This window comes from Corylus avellana, chromosome ca10 (genome assembly GCF_901000735.1).
Source record: "Corylus avellana chromosome ca10, CavTom2PMs-1.0".
NCBI lineage: Eukaryota > Viridiplantae > Streptophyta > Magnoliopsida > Fagales > Betulaceae > Corylus > Corylus avellana.
The window spans coordinates 9,173,000-9,185,869 of record NC_081550.1 but is presented as its reverse complement, the minus strand read 5'-3'; the positions used below and the strand labels follow the sequence as shown (position 1 = coordinate 9,185,869).

At 36.5% G+C, this 12,870-nt stretch overlaps 3 protein-coding genes across 3 annotated transcripts; all 3 read left to right on the top strand.

Annotated features, from left to right (window-relative positions):
- The first annotated feature begins 1,133 nt into the window (after positions 1-1,133).
- LOC132162881 (uncharacterized) lies at positions 1,134-2,494 on the top strand. Its single transcript, XM_059573100.1, has 2 exons — positions 1,134-1,595; positions 2,195-2,494. The coding sequence occupies exons 1-2, from the start codon at positions 1,134-1,136 to the stop codon at positions 2,492-2,494; spliced, it is 762 nt and encodes a 253-aa protein (XP_059429083.1).
- A 2,435-nt stretch (positions 2,495-4,929) lies between these two features.
- LOC132164571 (F-box/WD-40 repeat-containing protein At5g21040) lies at positions 4,930-7,389 on the top strand. The gene has a single exon (XM_059575103.1). The coding sequence runs from the start codon at positions 5,506-5,508 to the stop codon at positions 7,159-7,161; it is 1,656 nt and encodes a 551-aa protein (XP_059431086.1). The 5' UTR covers positions 4,930-5,505; the 3' UTR covers positions 7,162-7,389.
- A 1,113-nt stretch (positions 7,390-8,502) lies between these two features.
- LOC132162880 (GDSL esterase/lipase At1g71250-like) lies at positions 8,503-10,648 on the top strand. The gene is made up of 3 exons (XM_059573098.1): positions 8,503-8,827; positions 8,948-9,580; positions 10,422-10,648. The coding sequence occupies exons 1-3, from the start codon at positions 8,503-8,505 to the stop codon at positions 10,646-10,648; spliced, it is 1,185 nt and encodes a 394-aa protein (XP_059429081.1).
- Positions 10,649-12,870: the final 2,222 nt, after the last annotated feature.

The following is a 12,870-nucleotide window of genomic DNA, read 5'->3' as shown; positions in this document are numbered from 1 at the left end:
GAAATATAATTTTACTAATTCGGACTGAAGCTATGCCAAAATCACCCCACAATATAGGAACGCAATTCTGGACGAATCCTATTCTGATTTGGATTTGGGTTTTCTTTATCCTCATTGGACTAGGACTTAAATCCACGAATTTCCTAGGATTACTAGGCTTCTAGGTCTCTTCTAAGCTCTATAAATAAACCTCTAAGCCTCACAATTCAATATACAATTTCAAGGAGACAACTTTGGGGAAAGGAATTGGAGACTACTTCAAGGAGTCGTTTTTGGTTATTTCTTTCCCTTTTCTTTTCTTTTATTTTAATTATGTATAACTAACTTTTTAGGAGGACTAGATTGAAACCCTAATTATGTTTATTTAATATTTCAATATTGGCGCCTTTGTGATAATCATATTGTGTTGCTTAACTTGATTAATTTATGTTTTCTTGAATTCCTCATATGTATGTGATTGACCATTATATGCATATGGTATGGATTAGTTAATTAAATCAATTTGGATAATCGAGTCCTGGGTTTAATAAGAGTAACAAAATAAATCCATACCGGGTTCTTGGGTTAATAACATGAGGAACCGGGAGTAGATACCCATGCCCTAGGCCTCATGTGTTTGTCGATTTTCACAGATTTATGCTTTCTTAAAGAATAACTTAGTAGACACCCAAGCTAAATCCTTTAAGAAAAAAAAAAAAAAAGAATTAGAGTAGACACACATGCCTAATTCGTTGTTTAGGAAAATTAATAGCTTAAGGAGTAGATATCCATACCCTTAGATTGACCAACATTAAGTATTCATAATATGATTAGATAATTGGCATATTGTTATATTATCTAAATATGATTAGTGGTGGATATCAAAGCCCTACCTCTAGCTTTTCATTTATCTCTATATCTTTTTATTTCTTTTTCACAATATCAATTTAGTGACAATTTGATATTTTTATCAATTCTAAAACAAAATCAACAATCCTCGTGGGATCGATCTTGTACTTGCTGCACTATATTATCGTTTGATCTTGTGCACTTGCGAGTAAAATGTACTAAATATTATCTATTAATTTAGGTAGTATTTGGCACAACATTGACGACCAAGGCCTCAATTAATCTCCTGAATCTAAATTTTGAGGATGGGGATAAAGTTGAAACCCAAAGAAATACAACTTCTCATCGAAAAGCTTTACAAGAAAGCAAGCGGAGAATCAGAAAGCAACATCCCTGAATGCAACTTATACGGCGAGAAAGAGCCGTGGCAAATATGGGAGGAGGCAATATTAGCATCGGCATGCATGCAGGGTGGTGGCGCCCCCGCCGCCGCCAAGTTAATGAACCAAAAAGAAGTTTGCATCTTCACAAAGGTGAAGAAGAAGACCCTCAACAGCTCACGTATCGACCGGACGGTGGGAACCGGCGCGTGGAAAGGGGAGGACACCGGCGTCACGATTTATGGTAATGCGACTACTAATGAAGGATCGACTATGGAGCTTGTTGGAATCAGAAAAAGGTTTCGGTATGAGAGTAAGACGGTCCATCACGGCCGTTGGATCATGTACGAGTATGCCCTTCAACCCTCCACGCTCACCCATGCAAAAGTAAATATTCATTAACCAATTTTATTTATTTTTTTCTTTTATTCTTTTGTAAATTTTTGTTTCAAAAGTTGGTTTCTATCAGACAGTTTTCTTTCAAACTAGGTTCGAGGAACTTCCTTCAACCCCGTCTATAAAAATGACATGTGTCCTATTTTAATAACATGTGGCATGCACATGAGTTTTTAATATTATTTATTCCAACTTTGTCCATACTATTAAAAAAGATGCGCATCTCACATGTTCAAATGACAACTCTATCTATTTCTAAATTATGTGTTACCATCCCATGAGTTTGTGACATATTTCTTAAAATAATAAATGACGCATCATTTAGAAACCAATTTTTGAAAATAAAATTTAGAATGTGTAGCATTTCCCTATTGCTTTTAGAGCACTCATGAACAAAGTATAATTTCAGTTAACTTCAATGTTCTTATTTATGGTTTGTGACTTGCATGCAGTTTCAAAATTACGTGCTTTGTCGGATGAAGAAGATGGAGGGATCAGAAAAGAAGAGGAAACCAGAAGAAGAAGAAGAAGAAAGGCTAGATCAGATCCGAACACTGAACCATATTGGACATCATGATGATGATGAGGAGGAGAACACGAGGTTGACCAATATTGGACATGATGATGGCTGTCATATATTTATTGACTTGTCTGACTCTGATGAACAAACTGTCGACAATATTATTGAAACTAGTACATCGGTATCGGTGGATGAGAAACAATCCAACGATTCATTGGAATCGAACTTTGACGACCATACAGACTGGGCAAAAGCATTCGCTGTGGAGTTAACGGAAGGTCAGTCACACCTTCTGCAGGAGCCAGCGATTGAGATGTTGCCTAATACTGCCTATTTTCTTGATAATTCTATTAATTCCCAATTTTTATAAAAATGATAGGTTTTCTTTTTTTCTTCTTTTGGTCTGTAAATCAATGAAAGACAGTATCAAAGTTTTTATTATTATTATTATTATTATTTAGGACATTGGCATGTTTTTATCAGGACACTTGTTAGTCGGACAAAATTGTGACGGAGGTACTAAATCGGTTTTATTGAGAGACAATATCAAAGTCCCTGGCAATAATATATATCTCCTTTTATTTGTTTTAACGAGATGATGATTTAATGACATGCACTTCCACAATACTTTGTGTTCAACAATATTTACAAACACTTGACTATCAATAGAATTACAACTCTTTTATACTTCTGCACTTGTAATCACTTGCTGATACATATAAGCAAGTTGTAAAAGAATTGTAAGTGTTTAATTACGTACTCTAATATTAATAGATTGCCCTTAGGCATGCATGAAAATAATTAAATGGAAAGGAAAGATAAAATTAAAAACTAAAATCACCCCAATAAACTTTGGGCCCAAAAAAATAAAAAAAGAAGTTGCGTGGAAGAAACTGATAGGAGTAAGGGCATTAACAATAGATTCATATAGGAAAAGGTATTTGCTCAAATATATATATATATTTGAGCAAATACCTTTTCCTATATGAATCTATTGTTAATGCCCTTACTCCTATCAGTTTCTTCCACGCAATATATATATTTGAGCAAATACCTTTTCCTATATGAATCTATTGTTAATGCCCTTACTCCTATCAGTTTCTTCCACGCAACTTCTTTTTTTATTTTTTTGGGCCCAAAGTTTATTGGGGTGATTTTAGTTTTTAATTTTATATATATATAATGCTAATCAGCTTTTTGTCATAAGATGGGAGTTTGATGGGTTCAAGTGTTATAGTTGGTAGTTCATGGGGGAAAGTGTCAATATGCTATAGTTCATGGGAGCAAAAGGTAATTACCCCTATTCTTAATTTGTTTTTATTAATTACTTGGTACGCTGATGTGGCGCAGGCAGGCTAATTGGGCAAAAAGCTTAAATTAAGTCCAAGTAAAGAAAGCGAGAACCACTGCTATATATATATATATATAGTTGACTGTTAAGTGCCAAAATATTCATATTTTAGCCCTTAACTTATATTTGTTAATTCCTTAGTTTTGTTAGTTTGTGTTATTTTATTTCTTTTTTGTATTTTCTTTGTTTTATAGGTCATGGAAGAAAAGAAAGCGTTTCCAGAAAAGTTCCAAGCTTAAAGGGCAAATTGGGAAGACCTAAAAGATTTGGTTAAGTTTAATCAAATAAAGGAAATGATTAAACCGAAATTTCTCAAATTGAAGTCAAAATCGGATTTGATTCAAATTTGGATTCTGCCAATGTCTCGGTATTTTGATCATAACTTTCAGCTCAAATATCCGATTGAGGTGATTCAAGAAACATTGGAAAGATAACTCAAAATGATACAAATTATTGTGAAATATAATTTTCCTAATTCGGAACGACACTATGCCAAAATCAGCCCCGTAATATAGGAACGTAATTCTGGACGAATTCAGACGCAAGAATTTGGGGGGTAACTGTTGGAGAGAAAAATAGCCCGCCAGATGCGAGGCGAGGGCCCTCGTGAAGTAGGTCGTGCTGAGCCCTCCTCGCCTAGCAGACGTGTCTCGAGGGACCCACAGCATAGCCAGACCATCCCCATGCCAGCACAAGGACGTTCGTACGAGGAGGATGTTCGACCTGATAGGCGCACGTTCCTACACCACCAAACAAAAGATTTCGACCATCCCTTGTAGGATACTATACTGTGTACACATGTAAAACGTACGGTGGTCAGATATGTGCATGTATATATGTAAAATGTGCATCCTAAATGAAAGGGAAGAATTCTTTGAAAAACCGAGCTCTGGTTCTGGTCATCTTCCTCTCTTCTTCTACTACCATTCTACTCTAAAAGATATTTTCCCAATTGCAAATAGAACCTGGTGTTCTCCATCACCTTAAATAGTCCAAGTTCTTCGGGTGACCGAAAACTGTGTTAACAATATTCAATTTAATTCAGCTTCCCAAACATCTTTTCTAATTTTATTTTATATTCTCTAAGCCACGTAAACATAATTTAAAAAACAAATTTATCGGTATTAACAATTTTCAATTCAGTAAAAACTAATAGAAAACAATACAAAAATAAAATAAAATAAAAATCTCACACCAAACAAGTTCAAAGTATTTAGCGAAAATGTAAAAAGAAAAAGAAAAAAAGTTGTTTCCTTATTTTTCTTTGTAAGACACGCAATGTGGATACACATGTCGCCTTCTTACCTCACCACCCAGACGGAGCCGTACGAGACCCATGATCCGACGAACCACAATTAATCTCCATTTAAATTTTTAAAAATTAAAATCCTACGGTTAGGACCATTTTATGACGTCCACCGAACCGTAGATTATTGGGCCCTCCCAAACCCACCTCTTGGACCATAAGAAACACTTTCTTCCTCCCCAAACGCAGATTCTTCTCAATTTTCCTACTCTACCAGTCCCTGGAAAATCCCCGACGCAAAGCATAACTCTCTGATTCATCTATCTTTCTTGGAAGGCTAATTTTTATAGTCTTCGAGGTACCTTTGAAACTTAATATTTCGCTGATTTCGGAATTTTCTGTCTAATTTTTATAGTTTATTTCTTTCACTTACTAATTTCCTGGGTCTTAAGTTTGTCCTCATTAATTCTCAATTAATTTCTTTGAATTTGCTGCTTTTTCATTTTATTATTATTATTATTTTTCCTATTAAGTATCTCAGATCTTCGATATTGTCTTTTTGCTTAGTTTTCAATTGTTCCAAATATATAGGGTTGACTTCTAGGGTTTCTTTACCGTTGATTAGTTTTTAGTAATTGGGTTGTTTGTTAGGCTTGTGGGTTTTCCTCCATTTTTTTTCAGATTAAGATTTTTGGGTCGAAATTATTTCTGGGTTTTGGCCTGTGGGGGATTGAGTTTTCAACCATTGAATTCAGGTTTTTCTGGGGTCAGATTTTTTTTTTTTATGGCATTTGAATGCCAAAAGGGCGCGGGGGTTTCTAAGAAGCTAGTGGATTGTGTAGAGAATTCTTGTGAAGAACAAGTTGAATTTAGTCAGTTCAATTCCGAACAGAAAACCCAAACAACTGCAATTTTAGATCTCACATCCAAGAAAGGCAGTGTAACCTCTGCCAATTCGAAACACTTGTTGGCTAATGATGTTTTGCCCAATTTGCGTCTAACAATTACCGACCTTCCTCCGGCACTGCTATCTGAAATCTTTAACAGCCTTGATCCGAAAGAGCTTGGTATAGTCTCATGTGTCTCGGCAAGTCTCCATAGGGTTGCGTCTGATCACCATGTCTGGAAAAAATTCTATTGTGAGAGGTGGGGACTTCCAACAGTTCTAACACCTCTGGGTTCGGGGTATTCAGATGAGAAGTCATGGAAGGATTTGTTTGTGGAGAGGGAGTTTAGGAGTAGGACTTTTATGGGGCGTTATAGCATGGATGTTCTGTATGGTCACACTGAGGCAGTTCGCACTGTTTTCCTTCTGGCCTCTGCAAAGCTCATATTCACTTCGGGGTATGACTCGGTTGTCCGAATGTGGAACATGGAAGAAGGTTTGTCGATTGCGTCTTCGCCACCGCTTGGTTGCACTGTCCGTGCAGTTGCAGCGGATACAAAATTATTGGTTGCTGGTGGTACCGATGGATTTATCCACGGTTGGAGGGCAGTGGAGGGGCTTCAATACTTGTTTGACCTTAGGGGTTCTCGGAGCAAGAACACAGAGTTCCGACTATGGGAGCATGAGGGACCGATAACTTCTCTTGCTTTGGATCTTACAAGGATATATAGTGGTTCATGGGACATGACTGTTCGCGTATGGGATCGTTTTTCATTGAAGTGCTTAAAGGTTTTGAGGCATAGTGATTGGGTATGGGGACTTGTTCCTCATGATACAACAGTTGCTAGCACATCGGGTTCAGATGTATATGTTTGGGATTCTGGCAGTGGGACTTTGATGACCATTATTCATAATGCTCATGTTGGTAATACTTACTCTCTGGCGCGAAGCCACACTGGGAATTTTCTTTTCACTGGTGGAGAAGATGGTGTAATACACATGTTTGAGATTTCAAGTCATTGCGCTGAGACTAATTTTTTTCAGGTTGCTACATGGATTCCCCATACGGGTCCTGTGCATTCCCTTGCATTTGAGTTTCCATGGCTTGTTTCAGCTTCTAGTGATGGAAAGCTGTCACTAATTGATGTAAGAAAGCTGCTAAGGACTAACAGAAGTGCTTCAGGCACACGTGTTTCCAGGGCAAAGCATGCAGACCGGAATAGTGTGGAGCCGCCACAGAGGATGTTACATGGGCATGGGAGCAATCTGTTCTCAGTTGACATTGGTGCTGATCGTATAGTATGTGGAGGGGAAGAAGGTACTGTTAGGATCTGGAACTTCTCGCAAGCATTGGAAATTGAGCAGAGGATTCAAGCTCTAAAAGGAATACGGTTGGAGAACAGGATGAGGCGGCGCAGGAACCAATTAGAGAGGAACAGTAAAGGTGGTTGGACTGATCAATGTTCAGTTGCAGCCAAGAAGAACCCAATTAATGGTGACAGAAGTGTTGCTTGGCACAGTAAGCATAGGATGAGCAGCAAGCTGAAGGCATAGCCAGCACTGATAACAAGCATTGTTTGCTTCTAGGCACCACTGCCCTTTTACTCTTTGGGTATCTAATATCGATGTAGTTTACAATTTATGGTCTCATTATAGTTTTATCGCTACATATTTGGATTGTAACCGCAGTGTTCATTTAGTAGCAGGTCTTGGATGCCATTGTTCTATTATGTTGGTTGCTTTGCTTTACTTAAATCATAGTTTCCATTCTTCTGTGTGTGAGTCCAATATGTGGCCCAAATCCCATGGTTTCATTCTGATGAACAGTCCTCATGCCAATGTCATGCATGTGTGTGCGTGTGGCCGAAGGTATCCATTCTGCTTGACATTCGTTGAATATTTTGAGTATGCATACATGTGTTAATGTCATAATGTGAATCGCAGATTCTCCAATATTTGGCCCAAAGTTTGCATTGTGTTTTGACAGTCATGGAATTTTTGCGAAATACGTCAATACATATAAAGTGTGTTTTGCGAGAGAGTAATACTAAGTATCATCTTTTTTTTCTCTTAAAAAATTTTTAAAGCTGATATGGCTTTCAAAATTACTATTGGATTAAAATTCAAGTATGATTTATCTAAAATTTAATGATGATTTTAAAAGTTACATCAGCTTTAAAAGAATTTTAAGAAGATAAAAAGATGGTATCTAGCATTATTCTTTGCAAAATACGTCAAAACACACAAGTGTGTAAAGACTTACGACTCATGTTTTGATCATTAAACTAGGGCAAAACTAAAAACCTAACATAACCCTATTTGAGCATTTCTTCCGGTCGGATATTCAAAAGATCTTTCCGAATGCGTAAAACTGAACCTTTAATCAAAATGTTTTGAACACTGCATTAACCAACATAAAATCTAACAGTTTAATGCACATCTTTCACCAATGTCAAAAATCTACAATAAAGAGCATTCAATATTCAGTACAAAATATTTGTAGGGAAAGTATGCTATTGATATATAAATAAGAAAAAATTTCACTTATACCCCCGAAGTATAAATGATTTTGTAATCATGCGCTTAAAGTTTAAAAATTTACAATATTAGCATCTTATGTTTTACCCCCTTTTAATTTTACTCATTCTCCCACCCCCAAAATTCAAAAAAAAATATAAAATATAAAATGAGTAGGCTTGATTGAGCTTAAGGGGTTAGCCCATTCCCATGCACCCGCACTCGTTTATAAAAGAGTCAAAAGACCATCTCCCCGGGTCTGCTGCCTCCAGCAAGAAAGAGAGAGCGCAGTTGGATCCAAGAAAGCAAGCACTAAATAGATCAAACCAAAACAGAGAAAAGAGAAGAGGCCAAGAATCAAAGAACAAGATGATCGCAATGTCGAAACAAAATCCGCAGAGTTTCAATGCAATCGCAAAGAAGCTGGAAAACAGAGCACCGCCGCCAAAAGGATTAATGGGCGCCCTCGTTCATCTTCTGGTTGCTGTCATGCTCATGGGGGCCATCGGTGTTGTAAATGGGAAACACCTAGAAACAGAAACTCCATTGGACGAAAAGGCTTCCAATGCGACGGCGCTCTACATATTGGGGGACTCCTCTGTTGATTGCAGAGACAACTCTCTGTTCTACCCTCTTCTCCACCGTAATCTTTCTTTGTATCCTTGCAATGGCTCCGATTCAAACCTTCTTCCCCATCTTCTTGGTACCACTTTTTCTTCTCTGTTTCATCATTAATTTCTCTCTTTACATTCATTTCCAGCTATCTTGAAATTATCTTGGTTCCAACCCGCAAGATTTTCTCTCCTCTGTTTTAATGGTGCAGCTGAGAAGATGGGTTTGCAAAACATCCCACCATTCTACAATCAAAACGGGTCGATTGAAGAGCTTCTACTTGGCCTCAACTTCGGCTCAGCGGAAGCAACAATCATGAACCCCAGCAGCCGGAGCCACCAGTCTCTGAACCAACAACTCCGGCAAGTTTTCGAGACCCTGCAGCTGCTGCAGCTGCAGCTCGGCGAGTCCGGCGCCGAGCGCTTTGTCAGATCCTCTGCGGTCTACCTCTCACTGGGGAAAGATGACTACATCGATCTCTTCCTCCGCAACTCCTCTGGCGTGATGCTCAAGTTTAGCAGCCAAGAATTCGCTCGCATCTTGGTGAACCAGATGGTGCATGTTATAAGGAATCTTTACAACGCAAATTTCAGGAAGATAATATGCGTGGGAATATTGCCGCTGGGGTGCGCGCCTCGAACAGTGTGGGAGTGGCGTAATGCCAGCGCCGGTGAAGACGACGGCCGGCGGTGTGTTAAGGAGATCAATGAGATGGTTTTGGAGTACAATAGAATGCTGGATGACCAGATTGTGGAGCTCAATTCCAAGTTGCTCGATGTGCAGATTGTCTTCTGCGATGTGTATCAAGGAATTATGAAGATCCTAGCCAATCCAAGACTCTATGGTATCAATCTTTTCTTCCAAAAATTCATTTCTTAGTACCATATTGCTACATTTTCTGATGGATTAATAATAAAAACCCCATTTAGGGTAGCAATTCGTGTTCGAAATGTCAGATTCGGATCGAAATATAGATATAAAACTATGTAGATCAACTCTAACCCAACCCAAAAAATCAAACTCTCAACTCAAATTTGCTAATTTGATGTTGGGTTTGTATCAGGTTTGATGGTAGTGCCAAAAAATTGTCAACCCTTATATCACATGTCGGGTTCCAATCGTGTCAAAAATATTTAATCCATTTAATTAAACGGGTCATATTTGGATCAACTTTAAATCAACCAATTTAATTAAATAAGTCAAACTTTCAACTCAAATCCGCTAATTTCATGTTGGGTTTGTATCGAGTTTGCAGGTAATGTCAAAAATTTTCAATTCTTATGTCACGTGTCGGGTTTCGGTCGTGTCAAAAATATTCAACCTATTTAATTAAACAGGTCATATTTAATTTAGATCAATTCTAACTCAACCCATTTAATTAAATAAGTCAAACTCTCAACTCAAATCCTCTAATTTTATGTTGGGTTCGTATCGAGTTCATGGGTAATGTAAAAAATTGTCAACCCTTATGTCACGTGTCGGGTTCATTTAATTAAACAGGTCATATTTATCGACTCTAATCTACTAATTTTGTGTTCGAGTTGTTTGATCATTTCAAAAATTGGCCACGACAATAATAATTGGCATCATGTTGCTTATTTAATTTTATGATGCTTTCCTTTAGGATCTATCAAAATCTTGTTTAGAGAAGTTATCATACCTATATACGTGTGTGACAAACGCAGGATTCGAGGATCGGAGCAGCGCTTGCTGCGGGGTTGGATTGTACGGTGCGATGATCGGGTGTCTGTCACCGGAGATGGCGTGCAACCAAGCTTCAACATATGTGTGGTGGGACTTGTACAACCCTACACCGGCAGTTTACTCCTTGCTTGTCGATTCTGCCTGGTCCGGCCGGCCATTCTATGGCATGTGCCGTCCGACTACCATCCAGGAATTACTCGCCACTTAATTCATTCATCAACCACCACCTTTTTTCTTCTTCAAATTTTGCATTTTTTTTTTGGTGCATGGTTTAGCTGCCATTGTTATTGGAAGTTTGTAATGTTGATTTTGAGTAAATAGCAAGTTACTGTTCCATTTTTTAGCTTCAACCAATCATTTAAAACGCTTGAATTTAATTAATGAAATTGGGGCAACTTTTTCAAGAGTATATTTGGAATTGCGTTTAAAAAATAAAGCTTTTAAGTCAAAAAGAGCTTTTGCGCATAAGCTTTATTTTAAAACTTTTATCAAAAGTGCCTTTTCACTATTTTTAAGCTTTTTGGTCTCTTAAAAGACGAATACTTTTTTCTTCAAATAAACTTTTTGAGTGTTAAAAACACTTTTAGATCTCTCAAACCCAATCCCAAACAGACTCTAAGTAACATTTGGCTAGTAAATTGACTCTCTATTTTAACTAAAAAAAAAAAAAAAAAATCACATTTCTTTATTTTTTCTACTTACTTTTACACAGTATTTACATCCACTTCAATATTCTATTTAAAAAAAATCAAGGATTTCTTTACAAATAAAAATGGTAAGCACCAATCACGCTAATCAAATATTTTGGCAATTTAATAAGCCAAATTAGAGTATTTTAAACTCATTTTAAACATTTTGATTAGCCAAAATACTATACACATTCTCACTTTCACACTCTTAATTGCATATTTCCTAATATGATACTAAAGTAAAAATCACTATATATATATATATATATATATATATATATATATATATATATTAAGGAAAATCATTATTATCTCATTAATAGAAGAATCAAGAGCATTAAAACTCTTACAATCATAGAATATAATGTTCTGAAAGATTCTAGCCGAAGCTAAAAGATCAAAGTCGTAACTAAAAGATTACACATCAAAGATGTCAAACATCCGCTAACCTATAACTAATCTTTAGTTGGAATAACGGATCTGCGCTAGGCAGACACAAATTAATGCATAGGTAGCTCTTATTCCTCGACCCTGGGATCAAAAGGACCCCATGCCGACACACATCCTCCTGAACCCGAAAGCCAGGATATCGTTCACATCCACAACCCCAGGGGTCTGGACCAAAATAACAAGCGAGGAGATCAAGAAAGAAGACATGACCTTATTACAAGCAACAAGAAAAACAAGAAAAATAAAGGGAAAATCAAAGCAATACAACTAAAAATTTAAAAATATGAGCACACTAGACGGATGACAACCGCCGGAAGAAAAGCCGAAATCACTATTATATTGAAAATTCAATCTAATAGTAATTTTTAATATCATCATAAATATTACATAGTTAAAAGTTGGTAGCATTTCTCTTTCTCAAATAATATTTGGATTGTTGTAACCGCTAATGAGATTATGAGAGTGCCACTTCATCATTTTGACGCCGGATAGAAGAAGAATCTTCTTGATTTCATTTGAAATCTAGAGAAATTGGTAAATTATTATTTTTTTAATTTTTAATTTTTTGATACGCCCATAATGGTAGTTGGTAGAAAGATTGAACTACTGACCAAGGCTTCATTGTAGCATTTGCCCAATTGATTGAACTACTATGACAATTGGTTAATTATTCTAAGTGAGCAAAATTGTTAAAAAAACAAAATACTAATAATAATTTTATCTTTCTTGAATCGACAAATTGACTCTCTCCATTTCTTATTTGAAAGATCCTTTGCCCTGGTTTCCAAAAAAAAAAAAGAGTACTCTATGATGAGTATGCGGTTGCCTAGTGTAGGACATATATTTAAAAATAATAATAAAAAAAAATTGTTGTTAGTTAAATTTTTATAAGTTAATATTTAATTTTTAATGCCTCAAAATTTATTTTCGGATTCAAAATTAAAATCTAAGGGTGAAAAGTTAACCCTTTAAGAATTATATCACTCAAAAAGAATTTGATCATCCTAAATTTGATGTTAATGTCTCAAATTTAATACTAATACTTTAAATTTAGTATTAATATTTCCCTTCTTCGATTAAAAAAATAAAAAGCCCAAAACATCTGACGTTGTGAAAAAAAAAAAAACGGAAGAAAACAAATTTGGCCACGTTAGAATTTGGCAGAAGCTGGGATGTAGGCTGCCGAAAATCTCAACTCCCTCGGGCCTCTACGATAGGCTCCCATCTTGTCCTTGAACGCGAGAAGTGCGAAAAATAATAAAATAACAAATTTAAAAACAGGAAAATGGGC

Coding starts and splice junctions, on each gene's coding strand:
- LOC132162881 (XM_059573100.1), top strand. CDS start 1,134: ATGGGGATAAAGTTGAAACCCAAAGAAATACAACTTCTCATCGAAAAG. Junction 1,596..2,194: donor CCACGCTCACCCATGCAAAA/GTAAATATTCAT, acceptor GATGATGAGGAG/GAGAACACGAGGTTGACCAA.
- LOC132164571 (XM_059575103.1), top strand. CDS start 5,506: ATGGCATTTGAATGCCAAAAGGGCGCGGGGGTTTCTAAGAAGCTAGTG.
- LOC132162880 (XM_059573098.1), top strand. CDS start 8,503: ATGTCGAAACAAAATCCGCAGAGTTTCAATGCAATCGCAAAGAAGCTG. Junction 8,828..8,947: donor CCTTCTTCCCCATCTTCTTG/GTACCACTTTTT, acceptor TTAATGGTGCAG/CTGAGAAGATGGGTTTGCAA. Junction 9,581..10,421: donor AGCCAATCCAAGACTCTATG/GTATCAATCTTT, acceptor TGACAAACGCAG/GATTCGAGGATCGGAGCAGC.